Source organism: Scylla paramamosain, chromosome 28 (genome assembly GCF_035594125.1).
Source record: "Scylla paramamosain isolate STU-SP2022 chromosome 28, ASM3559412v1, whole genome shotgun sequence".
In the NCBI taxonomy this organism is placed as follows: Eukaryota; Metazoa; Arthropoda; class Malacostraca; order Decapoda; family Portunidae; genus Scylla; species Scylla paramamosain.
Window position 1 is genome coordinate 6,702,501 of NC_087178.1, and position 27,083 is coordinate 6,729,583.

General features: G+C 46.6%; 1 protein-coding gene across 4 annotated transcripts in view; it reads right to left on the reverse strand.

Moving 5' to 3' along the window:
- The window catches only part of LOC135114825 (hemicentin-2-like), a 76,194-nt gene that overhangs the window by 47,265 nt on the left and 1,846 nt on the right, over positions 1–27,083 (reverse strand). Inside the window, exon 2 of one of the 4 annotated variants that reach the window (XM_064030943.1) lies at positions 16,584–17,040. In XM_064030943.1, the coding sequence (XP_063887013.1) occupies positions 16,584–16,635 (52 nt within the window). In that variant the 5' untranslated portion in view covers positions 16,636–17,040. Of the gene's footprint in view, positions 1–15,135; positions 15,276–16,583; positions 17,044–27,083 lie in introns of those variants that run through there. The other 3 variants (XM_064030941.1, XM_064030944.1, XM_064030945.1) reach the window with 3 other exon arrangements.

A 27,083-nucleotide genomic window follows, 5' to 3' on the forward strand; every position in this document is an offset into this window, starting at 1 on the left:
AAATCTTAATCATAACAAAGCCGCACCGGAGGAACGGAAGTAAAAACAAAAACAAGAAGTGAAAAAAAAGAAAAAAAACGATAAAAAAGGGGACGCAGATATAAACGCAGGGCAAAATAGTCAAGATAATGAACAAACACAAGGCAGGTTAATAAAAGTAAGTCTTAATTATAACGGCATCGCATGTGGCCGGAATGCAGCAGCAGGGAAAACACAACCCCCATTAATTACGTGTATCGTTTGAACTGCACGCCGTAAAACTAATTAGAATCACGTGCACAAACACGCTAAACAAACACCACTGGGACGCTACGTAAACGCACACACTCACACACTAACACACACAAACACACATACACATATATAATACGGTTCAGCTCACACACATTGGTGGCAACGGTGGGATACGTATGCACACACTGACACACTGACACACACACACACACACACACACGGTAATTAAGTGCCGGGATGAAGCTTAAAAAGAAAACGTGAGGGTAATTTCCTGATGTCTTGTTCAGCATAACTTGGCGGAGAGTCACGTCTCGACACGCTCCGTTATTAGTAGCGCACCAGGACAAAGGGCGCCGCTCCACCTGATCTCCCTCATCCTCGCTTGCATGACAGGGGGTTATGGAGAGAGAGGGAGGGAGAGAGAGAGAGAGAGAGAGAGAGAGAGAGAGAGAGAGAGAGAGAGAGAGAGAGAGAGAGAGAGTCCTGGGGGTTAGCTAAGGTTATGTTACGTAGGTTAGGTATCCATGACAAAAAGCTATAGAGAGTGTGCAGAGCGTTGGAAGATTACAATGAATAATTATGAGGAGAAACACACCTTACAGTCTCAGGTAAGAACAAGGTAAGGACAGGTAAGGACAGGTGAGGACAAGTAAGACTAACACAGGATATGAAAGACTCGCATTACAGGTAACGTTTCAGACTTGCCCTATCTCGTCGTATCTCCCAGTCTTTAATATTCGTTGTAAATATGCGGCATGTTTACATTCTTGCATCATGAGTGGTATTTGTATACATTTGTCTCGGCGCTTGTGGACTCTAGTCTCGAGGAGGAGGAGGAGGAGGAGGAGGAGGAGGAGGAGGAGGAGGAGGAGGAGGAGGAGGAGGAGGAGGAGGAGGAGGAGGATATCAGCGAGGGACAGAGGGAAGAAAGGAAAGAGGGAGGAAGGAAAAAACCACTTTCCACAGGTAGTGCACTCAAGAGAAGAATAGCAGGTAAAGACGCATCCTACTTACTTACTTACCTACCTACCTACACAGATGCACACACTGCCCTACACACTACAGCTAACCTATACTCACGGGTGTGGGACAGGTACAAGTACACATATGAGGCAGGTGTGAGATACAGTAGGCACCCTTGCATACCTACATCCCCTTTACACCTGTACAAATAGCTCTACACTCAAATCCCTGGCTTGTGTCTGCACCCATTCCCTGCTCTGAGACACGGGGGACAAAGAGGACAGGGGGAGGGGTTCAGCTCAGCGGGTTCAGGGCCACGAGGCAGGAAGGGAACTCGGGGACGTTAATAATGCTTCCTTCCGTTCACTTCCAGGTCATTCTCGTGAAACCTTCCGCCAACAACATGCGGTCACAACCCTGCCTTCCTTCCAACTTCCTGTGCTCATTTTCAAGTTTCCCGGGCCAGAGTTGGGAGGTTTGTTTTGTTGTCTCTTTTACTCCTTCAAGTCTCCTTCATGTCATTCACGTACTGCTGGTAAATAATATATACCCATACAGTGTTTCTTCTGCAGTCTGTCCTGTGTTCACTTATTGTCGCTGTTTCTCTGTTTTCTGCCTCCTCTCTTTTTGTGCGCCTCCTTCAAGTCCCTGGGAGAAAAGGGGATGTCATTCACGTACTGCTGGTAAAATATAAATGACCATACAATATTTCTTCTACAGTCTCTCTCTTGTTCGTGTATGGTCGCTGTTCCTCGCTAGTCTTCTCTATAGGGTTGTCATTTGTATCTTATCATTTAATCCTTTGGCTGCTATTTGATAGATCTTTTCTTAATCCCTCTCCTGTCAATCTGAGACATCTTTACTTGTTCTATAGCCTTTAAATTGGGTAGAAATTACAAAATCTATTCTTTTCACCCTTAACTTTCTTGTAGATGCTTATAAAGATTTCATGCATTGCTTCTGGTGTTGTTAAATGTCTTGCATCGCAGTGAAAGGGTTAATTCTCCCTCTGTCAGATCATCTATGCAGTCCTTCCATCTCTTCTTTGCCGTGGCTGGCCCATACAATACTAATAATCTCTACACCAGGGTCTCCATGCTCAAAAAGTTACGATGCATTATCTCGACTACTTTTAAACGTGCTCTAATGGATACTACGCGAGTTTTTAGTGGGGCTTTCGTGGTTCTGACGATAGTTTGACAAGATTTCTGTATTGTGCAAAGAAGGGGGGATCATTCACTTGCTAAATGTCTATACTTTATTAATACTAATTAATATACCAAGGCTCGCTTGCTCAAAAGTTTCCGTATCCTATCTCGACTACTTTGAAACAGTCTCTAGTGGACATAACTCGTTTTTACAGTTTCATCATGATTCTGACAATCTGACAAGGATTATGCATCATGAATAAGGAAAACCACTCATGGACACTCGACTCCTCATCTGTGTGGCCTTTGAAAACAATCGTAATGCAACTCAGAAGCGTTTCAAGATACATCCCCAGGTTGAGATTCTCTGAAAGGGAGGCAGTCAGGTGGAGATATCACGTCTTGCTTCGCTGAGGGAGTAACATCACAAAGAAAAGATTCCCACTCCTCTCACTCCGTCTCCTTCAGTCTCCTTTTACGGACGCGCGGAGTAAAGAGGCAATACCCTTCACTACCCACCAGTCCCCGCCACTCCCCACCGCTGAGGTGAAGAGAGCTGACGGAATAAAGGAACTAAAACATTCTTGATACCATTGATTGACGCAGAGGATACAATGAGGGGAGAGAGAGAGAGAGAGACAGAGACAGAGACAGAGAGAGAGAGAGAGAGAGAGAGAGAGAGAGAGAGAGAGAGAGAGAGAGAGAGAGAGAGAGAGAGAGAGAGTCCCAGAGGATGGTCCAGGTAGCCCGGTGCTGATTGAGTTAAGAGGAAGAAGTCACTTTTCCTCCCAAGCCTGCATGTTCGTCTTAGTCAAATTGATGACTCAAAGAACCTAAGAAAATAAGGGAAACTGCAAGGAGCCATCAGGCCTACACGTGGCAGTCCCTGTACGAAACACACCTACGTATTTCCACTCTCCATAAATTCGTCTAATCTTTTAAAACTCCCTAATGACTCGGCACTAACAACCTGATTACTGAGTCTGTTCTATTCACCAACCACTCCAATTCCTTCCTATCTTTCTGTATCTCCTCTTTTAAATCTTACTATTTTTAGATTCTGGACTCATTATTCCTTGTTCTATCCTGATTACTGATATTTCCCTCCTGCAGGATACTTGGGGTCCTTGTTGGGGGGTTGAGTGGATGGCATCATTTTACCCCCGCCAAGTACCCGCGTAGCCTTAGCTAAGTACTCGGAGGTGACCCACTTTTTCGCCCCTGCCAGTATGTTCTGTCTTAAAGAGGGAGGGAGCTGCGATTTTTGCTGCCACAAATGGAAAACGAAAGCTTAATGCCCCGAGGCCTTTAGACCACAGCCCGTCCCTGCTTTCCTGCCGCTTCCTAAATGCTCCCAATGCTCCAACTGCTTCCCCACCATCTCCTACCGCTCTCCTCTGCCTCCACCCGCCCCTCCACCATCCCCTACCATCCTTACCACTCTCCAATGACTTCCATCCACCACCCACTGTATCCACCTGCCCGCAACTGCTCTCCCACCATCCTCCACCCACTACCCACTGCCTCCACCTGTTCTACCATTCCTCCCGCTCTCCATCTCTCTTCACCTTCATCCACTACCTCCATCTGCTTCCATCCACCCTCCTAGCATCTCCTACAGCACCCAGTTACTCCATACCGCCCTTCACCACTTCCCAAATGCTCCCACTACGCTCACCGCCCTCGAAACGCCCTCCCGCCCTCCCCTCCCCCTTCCATAATTCCACACCGCCCTCCACTCCCTTCCAAATGCTCCCCACAACCCTCCAGCTCCTCTCCACGATCCCCTCATATCTTCCAATACCCCCTCCACTCACTCCACCCTCCAGCTGTTCCTACCACCATCCATTACCATCCACCACAGCACTCCACCCCCGTCAGGAAGGCAAAGGTGGAGAGATACAAATATTGAAGTCATTTCCATCACTGCAGATGAGAAGGAGGAGGAGGAGGAGGAGGAAGAGGAGGACAGGGAGGCAGGGAATACATAAAGGCAGCCTTCTGAATTCCCTTAACGCCAAAGTATAAATATTTAAGTCATTTCCAACGCTTCCGAGGAGAGAGGGAGTGGGAGTCAGGGGGGGAGAGGAGGAAGAGGAGGAGGAGGCGAAGACGAGTTAGGTGATGAAATACAAGGAGTGTGAGGGAGCGTGAGGAATTGGAGGTCTTGTGCAGCACTTGGAAGCAATTTAGTGAGAGCCCTTAACAACCTGCATACCCTTAATTACCTAAATTGTTCCCTTAACTACCTAAATAGTTCCCTTAACTACCCAAGTACCCCTAATTTCTTAAATAGTCCCCTTAACTACCTGACGAGGCCTCTTAACTACCCACGTACCTTAATTACCTAAATAGTGCCCTTAACCACCTGACGAGGCCACTTAACTACTTACTTACCCTTAATTACCAGCGAGTTCTAACCAGCGAATATTCTTTAGTCTCTGTAACCACTCAACGAGTCCCTTAACTGTCTAATGAGGCCCCTTTATTACCTACATACACTTAACTACCCATTGGACCCCTTAACTATCCAATGAAGCCCCTTAACTACCCAATGAGCTCCTTAACTATTAAATGAGATCCCTTAACTACTCAATGAGGCTCCTTAACTATCCAATGAGCCCCTTAACTATCCAATGAGCCCCTTAACTAACTAGCTAGTCTTCTTAACTGTCTAACTTCCTTTAACAATCTAGTGACTGCCTTAACTACTTAATGAGTTCACTTTACTATCCAATAAATACGACTTACTTAACTGTTTAGTCCCTTAAATTAATTAAACTCCTTCCTAAACAACCTAATTAAACTCCAAGTAGCTAATCTGACTCCTTAACCAGCTAACTAGACTTCTTGAATACTTAATTAGACTCCTCAACTTCCTATCTATCCTTAATTATCTAATAAATCCCTTAACAATCTAATAAGTCCTTCTAACTATCCAACAACCTCCATACTGAAATAACAACACACCTTAACTACCTATAGACTCCCATAATTACCCAACGTCACTTAATCACCTAATGCCTTTATTTTAACCTTATCAGTCCACTTAACTACCTGACAAGTCCTTTAATCACCTAATGAGTCATCTTAATTACCCAAGTCTTCTTAACTACCAATAGACTCACGTAACTATCCGTAACTACCCAACAAGTCCCTTTAACTCCAGGATCCACGAGGGAGTCGCACATTGAGGGAGCCTGGAAGCTCAGGTCTGGAAGAGGTGGTCTGGAAATCACGCCACATCTACTTCTCTTCGCCATGGAAACCTCATTTTTTCCTCTTTTTTCTTCCCTTTCTCTCTGTCCTTCCCTCTCTCTCTCTCTCTCTCTCCCTCTCTCTCTTTCCCTCTTTGACGCAAGCTGCAGGAGATGGGCGTCGTTAGCGGTAGTGGTGGTGGTGGTGGTGGTGGTCGTACAGTGGCGGATGTGATTCTAGTGGTGCGTTGTGGTGGTGATGGTCGAGGTGGTGGTGGTGGTGGTGGTGGCGGCGGCGACGGTGGTGGTGGTAGTGGTAGTAATGGCGGAGGTGGTTAAGTCGCGCGGCATTAGACTCCATAATTTTTCATGACTGCCTCCGTTTGTGTGCGAAAAGACCACTAACTTGGGGTATCGGCTTCACTCAAAACTCTCGGAAACTTTTAAACTCCCCGTCTCTCTCCCTCTCTCTCTTTCTCCCTGTCTCTCCAGCCTCCCCCCGTCCCCTCCTGCCCCTCCTCCATTCGCATTCTTCCTTCACTTACCCTTAATTTGCCCTCCTATTCCTTCCTGAACGGCGCAGCGCTCGGACGGAAATCTCGTCTCTCACTCTCTCTTTCCATTTCTCTCATATTTTTATATTATAGGGGGGGGGAGGAGATTGATCTAGAGGGTGGTTTGGAAGCGTTAATTAAGGCTCAGGTAAGCGCAGGTGGTTCCAACAGGTAAGTGTATCCTAATGAAGGTCTTTTTTTAACAGTATTCTAATCACTGAAACTCGGTAACAGATTAACATTTTCTCTTTTTCTATTATTTTTTTAACGTGTTTTCTCTTTAACGAAATTCTTTCTCTTATTTTTTATTTGTCGCATGTAGTTGAAGGTTTTTTTCCTTTTCGGGAAAGAGAAGATCGTAATTTTCACTCACACGAAAGAGAAAGACGGAGAGAGAGAGAAAGAGGGAGAGAGAAAAAAGAGACAGAAAGAAAGAGGAAAAAAAAAAGTGGGGCTCTTCAGGAAACTCTGGTTAAGAATCATTTCCTCTCATTTCCTTACCCCGAAGAGGCCCCGTTCACGTGTCCTCCTCACCCAGCACTGAAACATTCTCCTCCACCCTTGTATCCTTCCACTGACCACCACTTTCCTGCCTACGCCACACCTTACCCTCACACACCCAGCCAGCCAGCCAGGTACGTACATCTCACCCTCTTCCTCATCATTATAAGTTCCGCACTTTCGTTCTTATTACCACAAAACTTACGAACTTACGACTTGACTCCCTCGACTCTCAGTGACCCTTTGCTGGACTCTCCCTCTTGAACCTATTCCCCAGGCTGACAGGGGGAGTGAGAAGTCTACGGAGCGAGAGGGCCAACTGTGGCACTCCAGAAGGCACCCTAGCGTCCACGGTACTGAGTTTCTGCACAGGAAGGGCTTAGCGAGCGCAATTTGGCCAGAAAGGGGAGGCGCGATTTTGTGAGGCTAGGGATGAAAAACAAGAAAGAGAGAGAGAGGGAAAAAAAAAAAAAAAATCGGTGTTTTGGTGGTTTCGGATGACTGAGAAGGGGTTTCATAGAAGTTAAGATACTGATGAAGAGTAGTACCAGGACTTACAGGTGAAAACAAGAAGGGGAAAGAGGAAATAAAAAAAAAAGAAAAGCAAGGAAAATAAAAGGAAAAGTTGAGGAAACGCTGTTTTTTTTTTAATTTTTGGTGACTGAAAAGAGAATTGAGAGAAAAGTTAAGGGGCTCATGAAAAGGAACGCCCAAACTTAGAGGTGAAAAGGAGTGGGGGGAAAGAGGGAACGAAGAGGAAACCTAGAAAGAAAGGGGAGGAAAACTGTTGGTACATTTTTTGATAACTGGAGAGGGAGTTGGAAAAAAGTTAAGGTACTTATGAAGACTAGTCCCCGAAATTACAAATGAAAGGAAGAAGAGAAAAAGGAAAAAAACAAAAACGGGAAAGACGAGAAAATGTTACATGGATGGCTGAGGGCTAAAGAGGAAACAGAAAAAGAGGAATACTCAAGCTTACAGGTGAAAAGAAGAGGGGAAAGAAAAAAATAAGAGAAAAAAAAAAGAGGAAACATGGCAGGGAAGAGGAGGAACCTGGAAGTGAGTTAGGAAAAGCCAGGGAGTCGATGAAAAGTGACTCCCGAGGTGCAAAAAAAGGGGAAGAAGGAAGGAAGAGGAGAAAAAAAAAAAAATAATAGAAGGAAAATGGGAAAAAAAATTTGGATGAGTGAGGAGTGGGAAGGGTGAGGGGAGGAATCACGGAAGTTGGGGGAGGGGGAGGAGTTGATGAAGAGAAATATCCAAGCCACTCTCAGCTTCTCCCCTCTTCTCCCCTCCCACAGGCTATAGCGCTCCTCCTCGCCCTTCCTCGCCCCCATCACGACCCCCATCACGACCCCAGCACCCCCGCAGCTCCCCCAGCCAGCGTGCCGTTCAGAGTCGCTCAGCTAAATCCTTATTCACGACCACAAGTTTTCGCTGCCACGCTACTGACTTTTCTCTCTCTCTCTCTCTCTCTCTCTCTCTCTCTCTCTCTCTCTCTCTCTCTCTCTCTCTCTCTCTCTCTCTCTCTCTCTCGTGGCGCATCCGTTTCCCGCGTCACCTAAACAGTAAAACCATGAAATTCTAAACCTAAAAGCATACCTAAAATTGAATTATAATTAGTTTTTTGTCCCTTAATTGCAGGAAAACATATCGTGACCTTTTTTCCCCCTCTCGGCGTATTAATTTTTTCCGCGTCTCCTGAAATTCTAAGCTTAAAACATACTTGAAATTAAACTATGCTTTGTTTTTTATTACTTAAGCGCAAGGAAATCCAGCGTGACCTTTTTTTTTCCCCTCTCGGTGTATTCATTTTTTCCGCGTTACCTTATCCCTAAAACCTAAATTTACTTAAACGATGCGCTGCTTTTTTTTTTTTTTTCCTTAATCGCTGGAAAATGTACCGTGAGAGGAGAGGACATAATGAGGTTTTAATTACTGGTATAGAACTTTATCTTAAACCTAAAAACCCTAAACTTTGAACTTCTACTTAAACCGTACTTTCTTTTTTGTCCCTTGATGGCTGGGGAATGTATCTAACACCAGGGAATATAATGAGGTCTTGATTACCGCTATTTGACTTTACCTTAAACCTGAGATCTTCAAACTCCAATCTTAACTTAACCTAAAATGTAATTCGTCTAAAACAATACTCTTTAGTCACCTCTCTCTATCCTAATTACCAAAAAAAAAAAAAAGGAAAAAATCTCTCATCTCTATTACTGCTATTCAACTTTGTCTAGAACCCTGAAACCCTAAAATGATCCTAGAATTTGTTTTGTTTAATACCAATGCAGCTAACTCATATTTTTCTTCCTTTCCCCCCTCAAAAAAAAAAAAAAAAAAAAAACACAAGCTTTTCTCTCCATTACTTCCAACTAACTCTAAAATTCTAAAAAAAAAAAAGACTTAAAACACAAAGGCAATACATCTTTACTCTGATTTTCCATCCTCTAATCACCGCAAACATATTTTTTGCTCTTAATTACTGCCTTACTTTATCTAAAACCGTAAAACCTCTATACTTAAACCTAAAATTTGCTTTGCTTTCTACCAAATACATTTTTACTCCTATTTCCTTCCCTAATCCTTAAAAAAAATCTTTACCCCCAATTACTGCCATTCAACTTTACTTTAAATCTAAAACTTTAAAACTTTGACCTAAAAAAAGCTTAAAACCTAAAATTAGACCTAAAATTAGACCTAAAAAAAAGCTTAAAACCTAAAATGCCTATGCTGTTTCGTTTTCTAGCGATGCTTCACTCAGATTTTCTCTTCCTTAATCACTAAAAAAACAATCTTTACTCTCCATTACTTGCAAATAATCTTAAAACCCTAAAAAAAATAAAACCTAAAATTCCCGCACCGCTTTTGTTTTCTAGCGATATTTTACTCAGATTTCCTCTTTCTTAATCACAACGAAACCTGATGCGGGGCCTCGATTACGGCGATTCGTCAGGATGAACCTTTTACTCGAAACACTACGTGACCCACACAACGGTTCACAGCAGGACACTAAACGCGCCAATAACTTAAGATTCCCTGCCACTTTTCCTTCCCTCATTCATATTCGCTGCACAAGTTAATAGCCATGATTGTGGTGGTGGTGGTGGTGGTGATGATAGTCGTGGCTGCGGTGGTGCTGTGGGGTGAAGGTTTCGGTATCCAGGTGATGGTGGTGATGGTGCAGGGTCAAGATTTAGGTGTTCGTGGTGATGTAAACAGACAGTCGTGGTAATAGTGATGATGGTGATGATAGTGATGATATGGCGCCAAAATTTTATGGTCCAAGTGTTCTAGTGATGCTTTAGTGATGGTGATAGACAGTGGTGGTGATGATAATGGTGATGTTGGTGTGGGGTAGATATTTCAGAGTACAGGTGGTAGTGTTTCTAGCGGTGATGATAAAAAGACAGTCACGGTGATGGTGATGATGGTGATAGTTGGGTGAAGATTTTGCTGTCCCGGTAATGGTGATGACAATGATGACAGTGGCGGGAGAAAGTTGTAGCATACTGAGTGATGAGAGTGGTGAGCGTGGTGACGTGAGCATTCACTTCCCAACACCCGGCACGTCATCAAGAGAAGCTGAGACGAAGGGAGAGAGAGAAAGATTGGAAGGAAATGACAAGGAAGGGAGAAAGAAAGGAAGAAGATATGGGAGGAAGCGAATGGGAGGAAGGAAGATGCCGAGAACGGAGGGATGGGGAGAGAAGACACCAAGGCAGAACATGGAAGGGAGAAGGGAGAAGATGAGAACTTCGAGGGAGTGAACAGAATGGAGGAGAGAGCGAAAGAAGAGAAGAGTAGAAGGGGAATGAATGGATGAGAGAAAGGAAGAAAAAGGGAAGAAAGAGAGATGGGAGAAGAGAAGAAGAGAATTTCAAGGGAGTGAATAGAATGGAGACTCAGAGTAATACAGAAGGAGTGAATGGGGGAGGGAGAATAAGCAAAAGAAGGGAGGAAAGGGAGATGGGGAGTGGGGGGACGTGACAAGGCTCCCTCCTGAAGACTCCTGAAGTGGGAAAGAAGACGAGCGGTTCTGGATGGGCGTGTGGGTACTGACTGGTTCCTGGTTCCTTCCTAAACGCCTCAAGCGGTTCTCTCTCTCTCTCTCTCTCTCTCTCTCTCTCTCTCTCTCTCTCTCTCTCTCTCTCTCTCTCTCTCTCTCTCTCTCAATACCATAAAATAATAAAAAAAGGAGAAAAGTGAAAAATTGAAAGCAGAACAGAAGAGTGGACCGTAAAGAAAAAAAAGAAAAGAAAAAAGAAAAGAGTAAAAAAGATGAAAAAAAAAGACAGTAGCCCTTTCACAATATTTTTGCTTCCCCGTGCTCTTGTTTTATTCTTTTTTTTCCTTTACTTTATTTATTTTAGTTTCACGAGTAACACCATCCTCGTTTCCGGATACACCCTTTCCCTCTCCCTCTCTCCCTCCCTCTCTCCCTCTCTCTGCGTTGGTCAACAGAACGTATTTTTATAGAAGTACAAATGGAAATAAAAAGGGCGCGCTTCCGAAACCATTATTTCTGGCGGGCTTACACGGCCTTAAAAACAGTAATCCCTAGTTAATCGCGCACCTGACGGAGGCACAGAAGGAGGGACAGAGGGAGGGAGAGAGGAAGAGAGGAAGGGACAGAGAGAGGGATGAAGAAAAGGAAGAGACAAAGAGAGGGAGAGAGAGAACGACAGGAGAAAAGGGACAGGGAAAAAGGGAGGAAGAGAGGGAGAAAGGGAGAGAGAGGGTGGGATAGAGAGGGAGAAAGGGAGAGACAGAGGGTGGGATAGCGAGGGAGGGAGGAACAGAGAGATAGAAGGAGGGAGAGAGAAGGAAAGGAAAGGAGAGAGGGAGAGAAGTAGGAAGAGAGGGACAGAGAGATAGAGAGAGAGAAGGGAGAGAAGGAGGGGTAGAGGGAACGAGAGAAGGAGAGAGAGATGGAAGAGCAGTGGGAGAGGGGGAAAGATGCACCGTCAGCCAAATTTTCCATCCCCTTACAGATAACCTCTCTTTTTTTCCCCTCCCTCACCTCCCTCCCCTTTCAGCTAAGCTTTTCCCTTCCTTTTCCCTCTCGTTTTTCTTTTCCTTCTCTTTCTTCTTCAGGTAATCTTCTTCCTCTTTCATATTCCTGCTTTCCCATTCAGTTAACCTTTCTTCCTCCTCTCACCTTTTCTTCTCTTTTCTTCTTCTTTTTCTTCTTTCCTTCCAGACTACCTTTCGCTTTCTCCCTTCTTTTCTTTCTTTTCTTTCTTCTCCTCCTTCGGATAGTCTTTCTTTTTCTCCTCTTTCACTTCCATCCCCTTTCCAAATAATCCTTCTTCCTCTCTCCTTCTCTCTTTCCTTCCCCCTCTCTTTCCTTCCTTCCCCTCCTTCCCCTTCAAATGATTTTCCTTTTTCCCTCTTTTTCTTCCTTCTCTCAAGATCTTTCTCTTTCCCTCTTCCTTCTTTTTTCCCTTTCTCCTCTTCCTCCTTCTTCCCCTGTGGAGCTTTCTCTTTCCCCTTCCTCCTCCTCCTCCTCCTCCTCCTCCTCCTCCTCCTCCTCCTCCTCCTCCTCCTCCTCCTCCTTCCCCTTCACACAATCTTCCTTTTTCCTATTCTCCTCTTTCTCCTCTCCTTCTTCCCCTCCAGACAAGCTTTTTTTCCTTCCCTTCCTTTCCTTCCCCTTCCTTTCCAGACATTTTTTATTTCTTCTCTTCCTTCTCCTCCTCCTCCTCCGTTCTTCTTAGACACTTTCTCTACTTTTTCCTTCTTCCTTTCCTGACTTCTCCTTGTCCTTTCCCTCTTTCTCCTCCCTTTTCAGTCAACCTCCTCCTGCTCCTCCTCCTCCTCCTCCTCCTTTTTTTCTCTCTCTCTCCGCCTACAGTCAGTCTTCAGCCTTCTTTTTCCATTTCTCTCTCTCTCTCTCTCTCTCTCTCTCTCTCTCTCTCTCTCTCTCTCTCTCTCTCTCTCTCTCCCCTCTACACATCCTTTCTCCTCTCCTCTTCTCCTCCAGACAGCTTCCTTTCTCCCCCTCTTTCTTCACTTTCTCTCTCTGTCCTCCTCCTCCTCCTCAAGAAGACTCGTGCCACCTCCTCCACTTGTAATACCTCCTCTTCTTCCTCCTCCTCTTCTCTCACGTAGCTCCTTCATCTTCCCTTCACCTCACAAGCAGCCTCTTTCTTTTCCCTTCTCCTAGAATAGCCAGCCTCTCCTCCCTAAAATACCTCATCCCTCTTGCCCTCTTCCTAACACTTCCTCTCCTTTCCTCTATGTGACCTCGCCTTGTAGTTCTTCCAGGAATCGTGTCCCTCTCACGGTCTCGCCTCCCTTCCCCCCGCCAGCACCGTCCCACAGTCTCACCTCACCTGCACACAAGACCTGCCGCTAATTCTTAACGCATTCCCTGGCCCTAGTCTCTTCCCAAATTCATCTTCCACTTCACCTTCCACCCGCTCGCTCAGTCCCATAGTTTTTTTTTTTTTTTATGTAAGGGGGGCACCGGCCAAGGGCAACAGAAGTGTAGAAAAAGGCCCATCGAGGCGCCATCCCCCACAAAGAGGTCAGAAACGATCGTCAAATACTGGAGGGGAAGTGTCTTGTAACCTCCCTCTTGAAAGAGTTCAATTCATTGAAGGAGGAAATACAGCAGCACGCAGGGAGTTCCAGAGTTTACCAGAAAAGGGATAAATGACTGCGAATACTGGTTAACTCTTACATTAAATAGGTGGACGGAACAGGGGTGAAAACAGAAAGTCTTGTGCAGCGAGGCCGCGGTAGGAGGGGAGGCATGCAGTTAGCAAAATCGAATAAGCAGTTAGCGAGAAAATAGCAGAAGATGGCAAGAGACACAACATTGCAGCGATGAGAGAGAGAAGCTGAAGACAGTCAGTTAGAGGAGAGGAGTTGATGAGACGGAATGCTTGTCTAGAACAGCGTTAAGAGTGAACCCCCTCCCCTCTTGCATACGAGGCGTGCTGCATACATAGACGGCTAAGGCTCCTGTAAAGAATTAGTAGCCTTCAAAAAAAAAAAAAAAAAAAAAAAAAAAACTAGGCTGAACAAAACAAAAGCACTTAAGAATACAAGCCATCTAGATATTGGAAAACAAAGAAATATGAAACTGGTTCTCAAACACAGTGGCAGATGACTGGAAGTGACTCGATATTAAGGTTTCAGGTGTTTTTTAGTGTCAAGTCAACAAGGAGCCTTCAAATATAAATAGATATGATAAAGATGACTGGTGGATATGCGCTGCTACGCTCTCCACCTTCCTTTATGTTCTTATACTCTTATTTATGGTAATTTTTGTAGGCCAAGCATATCAAGACCCCCACTTAACGCCCACTCAATGCCCACACACACCCATCAGCCTCCCATCATATCCCCCGTCCCTTTCACATCTTCCTCTCCCTTCCACGTCCCTTCCTCGCTCCTCCTTCCAGCACCTCGTTAGCTTTCCTCCCCATAACCAAAGCCAATCTAGCGGCCGTTAACAGAATCTAAAGCAAAACATACGAGAAGCATAAACACTTGCGAAGAATGTTATTTCTCTCTCTCTCTCTCTCTCTCTCTCTCTCTCTCTCTCTCTCTCTCTCTCTCTCTCTCTCTCTCTCTCTCTCTTGTAAACACTTGTCCGCATTCGCATAAGGAGAAAGTGAATAGAAAACGGATGAATATTGAAAAAACACATTGCAGTTTTCTTCCTACGTACGTACCTACCTACCTCTCGTCCCGTTTTCTTTTACGTAAATATCTCCTCGCGTTTTCTCTTTTTTCCTGTGTTTCTTTAAGTCCCTCCCTTATGCCACGGCGGGTCTTAAGAGAAAATGGGATTACCTTCCTGAGCTAAACCTACTTATTGCCTCTCGACATCATCTGCGTCAGGAAGGAAGGCAGGAAAAAAGTAAAGAAAGAAAGAAAGAAGGAAGGAAGGAGGGAAGGAAGTAAAGAAGGAAGGAAGTAAAGAAGGAAGGAAAATAGTGGAAACCCGTACGTAGGGAGGGAGGGAGATGGGAGAGATGATTTGAATGAAGGACGGAAGGAAGGAGGAATGGAGGACGGATGGAAGGTGAAAGGAGGGAAGAAAGAAGGGAGGGAATGAAGGAAGGAAGGGAGTGAGGAATACGTGTCATAGAAAGAGGTGGAGAGAGAAATGGGAGATGATCTGAAGGGAAGGAAGGAAGGAAGGAAAGAAGGAAGAAAGGAAGAAAGATGGTATTAAGAAGAGAAGAATAATGAGAAAAAAACAAACAAGCGTAGTAGTGATGTAAAAAAAAGGAAAGCAAAATAAAAAAGAAAGAAACGAAAAAGGAAAAAAAAAGATGAGGTAAGTAAATGGAGCCACAGAACAAATAAATAAAGAAAAAAAAAGAAGGGAGATTCAGATAAGGAAAAGAAAGCAGCCAGAGAAAAAAAATAGCATGGATGGAAGGAAGGAAAGAAAGAAATATAAATAAATAAACGAGAGAGAGAGAGAGAGAGAGAGAGAGAGAGAGAGAGAGAGAGAGAGAGAGAGAGAGAGAGAGAGAGAGAGAGAGAGAGAGATAATAGCAATTACAGTACCAGCGGCTCAGTTTCCTGCCTCGATCAACCCAATACCGTCAGCTCTCGCCTCGCCGTCACCATCTCCACGGACGCCCCCACTCGCCTCCCCTGCCCCGCGAAGCACCGAGGAAGCACTGTCTCATGGTCGTGGCGGCGCTATACTCTCATCACCTCTCGAATATGTCTAATGAAGCAGTGAAGCCTCTACTTGAGATTCGAAGCTCCATGACTCCTACTGGGTTGTCTGCTGCTGCTACTATTGTTACTACTATTACTACTACTGCTGCTGCTGCTGCTGCTGCTACTAATACTGCAATTCTTCTCCTCTTCCTCCTTCTTTTAATTAAATCGAGCTTAACGTAACCTCACCTCATCTCATCCACCATCACTCCTCCTCCTCCTCCTCCTCCTCCTCCTACTACTACTACTACTACTACTACTAGAGGTGTAAAGTTTAAGCTCTGGTTCATCTTTCTTTACTAATTGTGTGTGTGTGTGTGTGTGTGTGTGTGTGTGCACACGTGTACTTAGCGCCCCGAGGAAGACCAAACACTAAAACGCGCAATAAATCACGTGACCTTAAGAGAATCACATCTTTTACATACATAACTGAATGTAATATTGAATCCAAAACGCTGACAACAGAAGAAGAAGAAGAAGGAGAGAGAGAGAGAGAGAGAGAGAGAGAGAGAGAGAGAGAGAGAGAGAGAGAGAGAGAGAGAGAGCAAGAGGAAAGAGGGTAACAGAGCATAGAGAAAGAAAACGGGACGCTGAAGCACAGTACAGAGTTGAAACGCAGCTTAGTTTATTCCAACCTCGCCTTTGAAAATTCCTGACGGAGATGAAAATTTGCAGTACGTGTGGAATGTGGCAGATGGCGCTGGGGTAAAGAAAAAGAGAGAGAGAGAGAGAGAGAGAGAGAGAGAGAGAGAGAGAGAGAGAGAGAGAGAGAGAGAGAGAGAGAGAGAGAGAGAGAGAGAGAGAGAGAGACGCAGGGGTAAAGAATGGAGGGAGGTAAGAGAGAGAAGGTAAATGGAAGAATGCAGGTAGAGGAGAAAGGAGAGGGAACGAGACAAAATGAGGTTTGAATGAGGTAAAAGAAATATAAATGGAAGGAGAAAGAGAAAACGAGAACAGAAGAGGGAGGGAGGAGGGAGGGAGTGAGGGAGGGAGGAAAGGAATAAAATTTGCAGTGAGGAATGGCAAGTGGTGGAAAAGAGTAAAGGAATGAGAGAGAGAGAGAGAGAGAGAGAGAGAGAGAGAGAGAGAGAGAGAGAGAGAGCCTAGACTTAGGGAGACAAGTTGGCAAAGCACAGACTGCCGCGGTACAGCTGGGAAAGTTACGACTAGGGGAGGGGAGGGGAGGGAGAGGGAGACAGGGAGAGAGGGAGAGAGAGAAAGAGAATGCCACTTAGCTCACAAAACACAAACACACACACACACACACACACACACACACGTCTTACCTCCAGGTGGAAGAGTGTTCTTACTCCCAGCGTCCACCAAACAGCAGCACATCAGAAGAACGAAAGACGAGGCCCCCCCAGCCCCTCCAGCCTCTCCAGCCTCCACCGCCCCGCTCCATCATCCAATCTCCCTCTCACAAGCCAGGGAGGATGAGTACCCAGCGGTGTATAGGGTGAGGAACACGAGTGAGCTCCCTGCTACTCATCACACCCTCGCCATGGTCAGTGAGGTGCTAAAACTTTGTAGGTGCTTGTGCAATTACGGCGTGAAAAGTTTATCCTTCTTGCAGGGAGTGAGGCACGGCGGGGCTTAGAAGGAGGGGCGGTGGCTTCCTGAGGTTCCTTCCTTCCTCTGCTAAGCTACGCCACGCTCCGCTATGTTCTGCTATGCTCTGCTGGTACTTGTCTCGCTCGGCTGGGTGAGGCTGCTAGGAGACTGGGAGCTGTTGATGCGAGGCTGCTGGAATGAGGGAGATAGAAAGAAAGGAGGTTAATTAGAGGGTAAAAGAGGAGGAGCACGAGGAGGAGGAGGTAGGTACGAGGAGGAGGGAGGTTATTTAGGGAACAGAGAGGCAGAGAAAGAGAGAGAGAGAGGCAGAGACTGAGAGAGAGGAGAGATAAAGAGAGGAGGGGGTGAAGGTATACAAGGCACAGAGACAAACAGAAAAGGAGAAAGGTAGGCAGGTTAGTTTTAAAGCGAAGTTAGTGTTACGAGGCAGAGAGAGAGAGAGAGAGAGAGAGAGAGAGAGAGAGAGAGAGAGAGAGAGAGAGAGAGAGAGAGAGAGAGAAGTGCATTGTCTGTGGCGGTCAAGGCTTCCAGGGAGATGGGTGAGGGTGGTATGAGGGTGCCACCAACCAGTGCACGCCTAATTAACCTGCGCGGGTGGAGGAGCTAAGTGGTGAGGCCCTAACTGGTGGTGACTGGTGGTGGTGAGTGGTGGTGACAATCTGCTGCTGTAATGTGGTGCTGTGAAGTCTTACTGATGGAGAGTGAGAGGCCTTGACTGGTGGTGACCGGTGATGAGTGGTGGTGACTGGTGGTGACTTATGACTGGTGATGACTGGTGATGACTGGTGGTGACTGGTGGTGACTGGCGAAGGAGGGAGGCGTAGCAGGGAAGGGAATATAGGAGAGAAGGATATTTTTTTTTTTTTTTTTTTTTTTTTTATGTAGGAAGGATACTGGCCAAGGGCAACAAAAATCTAATAAAAAAAATGCCCACTGAAATGCCAGTCCCTAAAAGGGTCAAAGCAGTGGTCAAAAATTGGTGGATAAGTGTCTTGAAACCTCCCTCTTGAAGGAATTCAAGTCATAGGAAGGTGGAAATACAGAAGCAGGCAAGGAGTTCCAGAGTTTACCAGAGAAAGGGATGAATGATTGAGAATACTGGTTAACTCTTGCGTTAGAGAGGTGGACAGAATAGGAGTGAGAGAAAGAAGAAAGTCTTGTGCAGCGAGGCCGCGGAAGGAGGGGAGGCATGCAGTTAGCAAGATCAGAAGAGCAGTTAGCATGAAAATAGCGGTAGAAGACAGCTAGAGATGCAACATTGCGGCGGTGAGAGAGAGGCTGAAGACAGTCAGTTAGAGGAGAGGAGTTGATGAGACGAAAAGCTTTTGATTCCACCCTGTCTAGAACAGCAGTATGAGTGGAACCCCCCCAGACATGTGAAGCATACTCCATACATGGACGGATAAGGCCCTTGTACAGAGTTAGCAGCTGCGGGGGTGAGAAAAACTGGCGGAGACGTCTCAGAACACCTAACTTCATGGAAGCTGTTTTAGCTAGAGATGAGATGTGAAGTTTCCAGTTCAGATTATAAGTAAAGGACAGACCGAGGATGTTCAGTGTAGAAGAGGGGGATAGTTGAGTGTCATTGAAGAAGAGGGGAGTAGTGATGTCTGGAAGATTGGTGTCGAGTGGTGATAGATGGAGGAATTGAGTTTTTGAGGCATTGAACAATACCAAGTTTGCTCTGCCCCAATCAGAAATTTTAGAAAGATCAGAAGTCAGGCGTTCTGTGGCTTCCCTGCGTGATATGTTTACCTCCTGAAGGGTTGGACGTCTATGAAAAGACGTGGAAAAGTGCAGGGTGGTATCATCAGCATAGGAGTGGATAGGACAAGAAGTTTGTTTTAGAAGATCATTAATGAATAATAAGAAGAGAGTGGGTGACAGGACAGAACCCTGAGGAACACCACTGTTAATAGATTTAGGAGAAGAACAGTGACCGTCTACCACAGCAGCAATAGAACGGTCAGAAAGGAAACTTGAGATGAAGTTACAGAGAGAAGGATAGAAACCGTAGGAGGGTAGTTTGGAAATCAAAGCTTTGTGCCAGACTCTATCAAAGGCTTTTGATATGTCCAAGGCAAACAGCAAAAGTTTCACCAAAGTCTCTAAAAGAGGTGGTGACTGGTGATGACTGGTGGTGACTGGTGATGACTGGTGGTGACCTGGTGGTGACTGGTGATGACTGGTGGTGACTGGTGATGACTAGTGGTGACTGGTGATAGCTGGTGGTGACTGGTGATGACTGGTGATGACTGGTGGTGACTGGTGATGACTGGTGGTGACTGGTGATGACTGGTGGTGATTAGTGATGACTGGTGGTGACTGGTGGTGGTGACTAAGTGGTGGTGACAAACTGAAGCTGTAATGTGGTGTTGTGATGTCTTACCTGATGAGCGTTTGACACCATCCCGCCATCACCAGTATCACCATCACACACACACACACACACACACACACACACACACACACACACACACAGGTAGGCAGCAGGTGCAATCAACAACGCAAACGCAACTATTACCATTACCATTAAAATATACGTATCATTCTCGCCTGCACCACCACCACCACCACCACTACCATCATCACCATCAGCACCACTCCCTCCTATCACTACCATCATCATCAAAATCTCCGCTCCCGCACCAATACCTTCCATCATCTTCAAAAAGCCACTACACACACACACACACACACACACACACATACACACACACACACACACACACACACACACACACACACACACGCCCAATCTGCCAGCCATCTCGGGACCCATTACAGATGCACAGCCAATCATACGGGACAGGGCGCCGCTCCTCCTCACCCGCTGCATCTCCGTGTGGCTTCTGAGATGAGGGAACTTTACAGATTAGCACAGAACATGAGGACAGGTCGAGCTCTGGGGACGGGGAGAGGCAAGAGGTGAGGGGATGAGGGGGGGGTGAGGGTGAGGTGGTGGGTGTGACATTCTGGGCTCTTTATTTCTCTCTTACTTCGTTTTTTTTTTCTCTCTCTCTCTCCTTTCCTCATTTCTGTCCTGTCTGTATGTGTGTGTGTATGTGTGTGTCGCAATAACTTTCATTAGCTTGTGTGACGCCTTATTCCTTCTCTCACTTCGCTTTTTTTCTCTCTCTCTCTCCTTTCCTCATCTGTGACTTGGTGTGTGTGTGTGTGTGTGTGTGCGCGGAAGTGTATAACTGCATCGCAATAACTTCCATTAGCTAGTGCAACACAGCCGTCACTCATCTCTATCACCACCATCACCATTCTCATCATTATAATCATCATATCATTCGCATCACCACCACACACACTTACTCATTCACCACCACCACCCACTACACACATCCACATCCGCCCAGCCCAACCCAACCCTTACCCAACCCTTACCCAGACCAGCCCTCCATCTATCCTTCTCGTTCAAGGGGAAAGATGGCTAACTTAGGTTCAGAAGTTACCTGCAGAAGGGACATTTGAAACTCTGGAGGTCTCACGAAGGAGGGAGCGAGGCAGGAGGCGCCGGGCAGGGAGATGAGTGAGGTGTAGGAAGGAAGGTAAGAATGAGGCGAAGGAGGGAGACGTAGCATGGAAGGGAATGTAGGAGAGAAGGATATGTAGCAGAGGAAAGAAGGAGGTGTAGAAAGGAGGGAAAAATGAGGCGAAGGAAGGAGACACATGGCAGAAGAAAGGGAAGGATGGAGATTAAAAAGAGACGAAGGAGGGAAAGAGGTGCAGGAAGATGAGAATGAGGGAGAGGAAGTCAAGAAGGGGACACCGCTAAGAAGAGAAATGAAGAGGAACCAAGAGGAACCGTAGATAAAAATGAGGATTAACGATAAGGGTACGTGGAAGAGGGAAAAGTTAAGAGGTAGGGAAAGGAGGAGATGAGGGGAAAGTGTTAAGAAGGAAGGGACGCGATGAGGAGGTGCTAAGAGGAAGGGAAGGAAGAGGAAAGTGCTAAGAGGAAGAAAGGGTAAGCGATGAGGGGAAGGTGTTGGGAAGAAGGGAAGGAAAGGAATGAAGGAAGATGCGCTGAAAGAAGGGGAACGAGAAAAGGAAGGGAAAAGGAGGAAGGAGAAGGGAAGGAAAGATAAGAGAAGGAAGGGGAAAAAGGAAGAGAAATGGGGTAGGGAGAAGGAGGAAAGAGGGAGGGAAGGGGAGAAGGGAAAGGGAGAAAGGGGAACAGAGGGAAGGGGAAGCGCTGAGTCCTTCAAAGGGATATGAGGAGTGAGGAAAATTCCGATCAGTGAGGAGAGATGGCGCTTCACACGAGACTGTTCCCTGTTATCTCTCTCTCTCTCTCTCTCTCTCTCTCTCTCTCTCTCTCTCTCTCTCTCTCTCTCTCTCTCTCTCTCTGTATTGGCGTGGAGAGAGGCTGCCGTGTCCTGTGTTACGCTGGATTGTGTTGCCGCACCTCACACACACACACACACACACACACACACACACGCACACACACACACACACACACACACACACACACACTATTGTTCCCTATGTGTGTGTGTGTGTGTGTGTGTGTGTGTGTGTGTGTGTGTGTGTGTGTGTGTGTGTGTGCGTTAGTTTACTGTATTCCTGTTCGTGGTGTGTTTGTTGTTTTTCTGTTGCTTCCTCTGTATCACAACACTCGTGCGTCCACCGGATCTAGATATTGTGCTGTTCTGGTGTTGTTCGTGGCGGCGGCGGCGGCGGCGGTGGTGGGGGGTAGTGGTGGTGTTGTTGTTCAGGCTGTGGTCGCAATAAAGTCTGAGCCGGGGCGCTGATTTGTGTTTGCTTCCTCTCTGGGCAACACACCAACACCGCATTGCTATCTATTGTATTTTAATTGCCTGTGGGATTGCTTTATAATTCGCCCAGCCAAGATTTATTTCGCTGTATGGAGAGAGACACACGCAGCAGAGAGAGAGAGAGAGAGAGAGAGAGAGAGAGAGAGAGAGAGAGAGAGAGAGAGAGAGAGAGAGAGAGAGAGAGAGAATTGTCCGGTGTTAGGTTACAGATTTATACGTATGTGTGTATTTGCGTGTCTTTTTTTTTTTTTATGTCGTGTGTGTGTGTGTGTGTGTGTGTGTGTGTGTGTGTGTGTGTGTGTGTGCCCCTTCCCTTGGTTTCCCCTGAGGTTTTCGAGGGGATGTGAAGTCAGAGGATGAGGATGAGGAGGTGGGGAGGGAGAGAAGGGGAAGGGGGAGGGGGACTCAAACACGTTTAACCACCTCGATAATTGTAAGGGTGACACAGCAAGTTCAAATGAGAGAGAAGAAAGTTTGTGGCAGCGACGGGAGAAGAGTGGGAGACGCATGTTGAGGAGAAGAAGGAGGAGGAGGAGGAGGAGGAAGAGGAGGAGGAAAAGGATAAAAAAAAAAAAAAAATACCGAGAGAAGGACTGAAAAAGGAGAAGTGAGAAAATGATAAAAAAAAAATACTGGGAAACAGAAGACTAAAAAAAAAGAGGAGTGAGAGAAGGAAAAAAAAAAAAAAGATGCAGGGAGGAAGAAGACTAATATAGGAGAGTGTGAAAAGGATAAAAAGATACCGGGAGGAAGACTAGAAAAAGGAGGAGTGAGAAAAGGATAAAAAGATACTGGGACGAAGAAGACCAAAGAAAGAGAGAAGGAAAGAAGACATACTGGTATAAAGAAGAGAAGACAAGAGAGAAAAATAAAGAAAAGGGAGTAAGAAAAGAAGATTAGGAGGAAAAGACCCAAAGGAAAAGGAGGAAAGATGTAATTACTGGGAGGAAGAAGACGAAAGGAGGAAAGGAAATACTGGTATAAAGGAGACATGTGTAGAGAATATATATATATATATATATATATATATATATATATATATATATATATATATATATATATATATATATATATATATATATATATATATATATATATATATATATATATATATATATATATATATATATATAGAGAGAGAGAGAGAGAGAGAGAGAGAGAGAGAGAGAGAGAGAGAGAGAGAGAGAGAGAGAGAGAGAGAGAGAGAGAGAGAGAGAGAGAGAGAGAGAGAGAGAGAGAGAGAGAGAGAGAGAAGAGGAGTAAGAAAATTATACTAGGAGGAAAAGGCGAGAGAAGGAGGAAAGAAGAGATACTAGAAAGAAGGAGACGAAAGGAGATGGGATACGTGGATAAATGGTGAGAGGGAAAGCATAGCAACTGAGAGTACTGAAGGAAACGAGAAGCTGTGTTTTGAAAACTCTAATCATTATTTTCAAAGGCCACACAAATGAACGGTGAAACTCTAAGGACATTTTTTCCCAGTCGATACTAGCTGCAGAATATTTATCAATCATCCCTTTTCACTGTGATATGCAACTATTCACAGACTAAAACTAATGCATGTTATCCCTGTACGCACCTACAAGGAAGAAGTGGATAAAGATTAAGAGATTTTGCAATTTCTAGCCTTTACAATGTTCGGAGGTGGCTGTGGAACATGAAACGAGATCTGAGTGGTTACTAATTAAGGCAAGATGTACCAGATAGCAGTGGAAGGGTTAAACTATCACTAGAATCATGAAAACACCTTGAAAATCACAAAGTCCTCTGGAACCCGTTAAAAATAGAGATGAGACGCAGAAACCTTTGAAAACCACAATAGACTCTAACTATAGACTCTGACACTAGAGCCCGTTAAAAGTAAGGATAAGACGCTGAGGCCTTTGAGAGTACAGCCCAGGGTGGCGAGGGGAGAGAACTACTGTGAGAGGTGAAGGGAGAGTAAAGGGTAGAGGAGGTGACGGTTCCCTGATGGATGCCGCTAACCCCGATCATGTCATAATATTAAAACAATGAAATCGAGCTTTTGCAACACCGGCCGGTCCATTATACGATTAAATGCTCCTTTTTCAACATGCATCCCTGTGTGTGTGTGTGTGTGTGTGTGTGTGTGTGTGTGGGTGTGTGGGTGTGGGTAGCTGGATGGGTGGGTGGACGGGTGGGTTTGAGTGTGGATGGGTGGGTGGATGTGTGTGCGTGTGTGACCCTCCAGCACCCACACAGCCACGCGTGACCCACCATAAGCACGCCGTCCATTGTTCCCGCGCCACACACCGCCCAGCCCTGTCTCACTCGGTATATATATTTTCCCCTAAATTACTGGCCCGATAATCACATTAAAACTCTGCCCTGTTGGAGGTCCCTCGGCCGCCGCCCCGCCTGACTCGCGCCGTGCCAGTGATGAAAGTGCGCACGGGTACCGACACTCCCACTTTGTTACCCGGCCGACAGGAATATGGGACTTAAAACCTACTATAGCTGCGCAGTGGTGAGCAAAATTTTACCCGTTTGTAGAAAGAAATATTGCGGGAGGCTTTTGGTGTAATGGCGTAATGGGGGTGATGGTGTTGTGGTGGTGGTGACGTCTGTGGGGTGTGTGGTGATTTCTGTGGTGATGTCCGCTAGTCCACGGGAGAGGTGACCTGCTGACGCAACCAAGTAGACGTGATTGTATCAATACGTGGCTTTCCCTAGTTAGACTTGCTGCGTTGGTACTGAAGACTTCTATTTGTCCTATTGAAGTGTATTCCTTTTTATCTTTTTCGTGTTTCTTTTCCTCCCTTTTCCCTCATTCATCTGGGTTCTTTTTTGTTTCGTCCATCCTCTGTAGCTTCGTAAGGTTACCACAGACTTAAGACAAACACACACACGTGGCAGTATAGTGAAGCTGGGTTATGATGTTATGAACCCGTATTTTGAAACGCTTTACTCTTTTACCACGGCTACTTTCAAAGGCCAGAGATGATTAGCTGGGTTCTCAAGAGTGTTTCTCCTGTTAATAACGTAGAAATCTTGTAATATGTCATTAAAACCGTAGAAAAAACATTCAAAAACCTATATAATTTCAACTAAAGCTTCTTGAATATAAAGGAAGTGCGGCGTAGAGACGTTTGGGAATATGGTCCGTGGTGTTGTGGTGCGGGTTCGTGCGTCCCTCCCACAGCAGCACGGACGTGGAAGTGACTCAGGGGCACTCAGTCTGCCTCGGGAAAAATAAGATGACGCCAATCTCCTGTCCAGAACCTCCACTTGTTGCCCGGGTCTTGCGAGCACAGGCCTGGCAGGGAGTACCGTCAGGGGCCGCGGGAGGAGCTGCCGCACCCGTCACTTGGGGATCACATACACAACTCGCCGTGGGAAAAACACGCTGCGCACCATAATTCCAAGCAGTCCCGCGAGCTTGCTCCCAGATGTTTCCCAAACCAGACCGAAGCCTGTGGGGAAAAGACAGCCATCCACACACCTGCCGTCCTCCTAAAGTCCGTGGCGAGGACCCGACACCTGCGTCCTCCCCAAGACTCCCTCCTCCCGCCCCGCGTGTGTTGGCAGCGGGCCCAGGACTCAGGATGGTCGCCGGGCCCCGCTGGCCAGGTGCATTGCAAGGACTGCAAGCCAAAATGTTTTATTGTCGCCACAACGGGAGCGTATCGTGCGTGGCGCCTGGTGAGCGTGTCTGGAGCGTGTTGAGCTGGGCCTCGTCAGCAGCGTGACAGCGCGGCACACAACAAAGCGCCTCAAATGGCCCGGGACCCCATGAATACTAAATCGAGTTCCTTTAAGTTCATTTCTCAGCGTCTTGCACACGTACGCACGCCCCTTAAAGAGTTCGACTCGGCGACCTGCCGCTGCCCGCCAGGTGAGTCTGCCGGCGCAGAGAACCCCGGAAACATTGACGCGAGGCTTCCGGGGGCAGCCAGGGGCAGGGAAAGGGGGAGAGACAGTCAGGTGATGGGGAAGGGGAGGAGGGGGGGAGGGAGGGAGGAAAGAGGCGGCCAGATAACGGGGAAGGGGAAGAGGAGCAGGGGCAGCCAGGTGGTGAGGGAGTAGGAAGGGGCGGCCAGGTAACGGGGAGGGGCTGGGGGGAAAGGAGCAGAGACAGCCGTGACAAGGAGTGGGAAGAGGGAAGGGACAGCCAGGTGACGGGGGAGGGGGAGGGAGTGGGGAAGGGGCGCTCCTGACCATCGGTGGACTCAATAAAAAACAACATAACTCACTCAGCAGGATATCACAGTCTTGGCCGTGACGCAGCGGGCGCCGCCACGCAAACTGCCGCACCACGCTGATGCCGCCACTCTAATAATCTGCCTCCAGGCCTCGAGTGCTCTTATTAAAGGATTAAATTATGTTCACTTTTAAAATTACAGTTAAGTATCCCGCTGAGGCTGCTCCTTTCTTTCCCCTCCCCCCCCTCTAATCCGGTGATTCCTGACCCCCTCCCCCTCCTCCTCTTCCTCTTCCACTGCCCCGTGTCGCCCTCCTCCTTCCCTCCCAGACAGTCCCTCCTTTCTCTCCCTCCCGCAGAAGCCGAGGGTACAGGACAACGCGGACCCGGAGGCGTGGGAATTATTGAACAGATGTGCCCAGAAGCGCCTCTCTAAATGTCCTCTATACAGCACTATTTGCACTGGCTATTTATGTATTGACGTAGTTCCCCTATCTTATTGTTTGCTGTTTGCTTTCTTTTAACACGTTTGTTGTTTACTGATTTGATATTTCAGAAATGTTGTTGGCGATGTGTTGCCGCCTTCTTCATTTCACTTTTTTGCACTCTGGTCACCCTTGTCTCGTTAGCACTGGTCTCTCTCTCTCTCTCTCTCTCTCTCTCTCTCTCTCTCTCTCTCTCTCTCTCTCTCTCTCTCTCTCTCTCTCTCACCCTGGTCATCCTTCTTCGTCAGCACTCTCTTCTCCTCACTCTACTCCCTCCAGTTCTCACACCCTGCATAAATTTCTCACGTCTTCCCTACCCTGTCTCGTAACCACCTTCCCCTCCTCACCCTACTCTCTTTTTCTAACCATCCTGTCTCATCAGCAGTGTTCCTCCTCACACTGCTCTTTTTCTTTTTCACACTTTGGTCACCCTGTCTCGTGAAAACTCTTCCTCCTCACCCTGCCACCCTGCTCCTTCCCCTTCTCACTCCCTATAATCATCCTCCCTCGCTCTAGTACCAATCCTCCTTACCCTACCCCGTCCTTTCTTGCGCCGTGATCACCCTGCCTCGTTAGAGCCATCCCACTCTCCCCGTTTCTCGCACCCTAGTCATCGTGCCTCGCTAGCAGCCTTCCTCCTCATTCTACTCCCTCACTTTCTCACCGTGCCTCTCTTTCTCCTCCTCCTCCCTCCCTTTCTCACCCTGCAGCGCTAAAACCATTGCTCTTCACACTACTCACTCCCACGGGCACATTTCCTTTATGCATGGG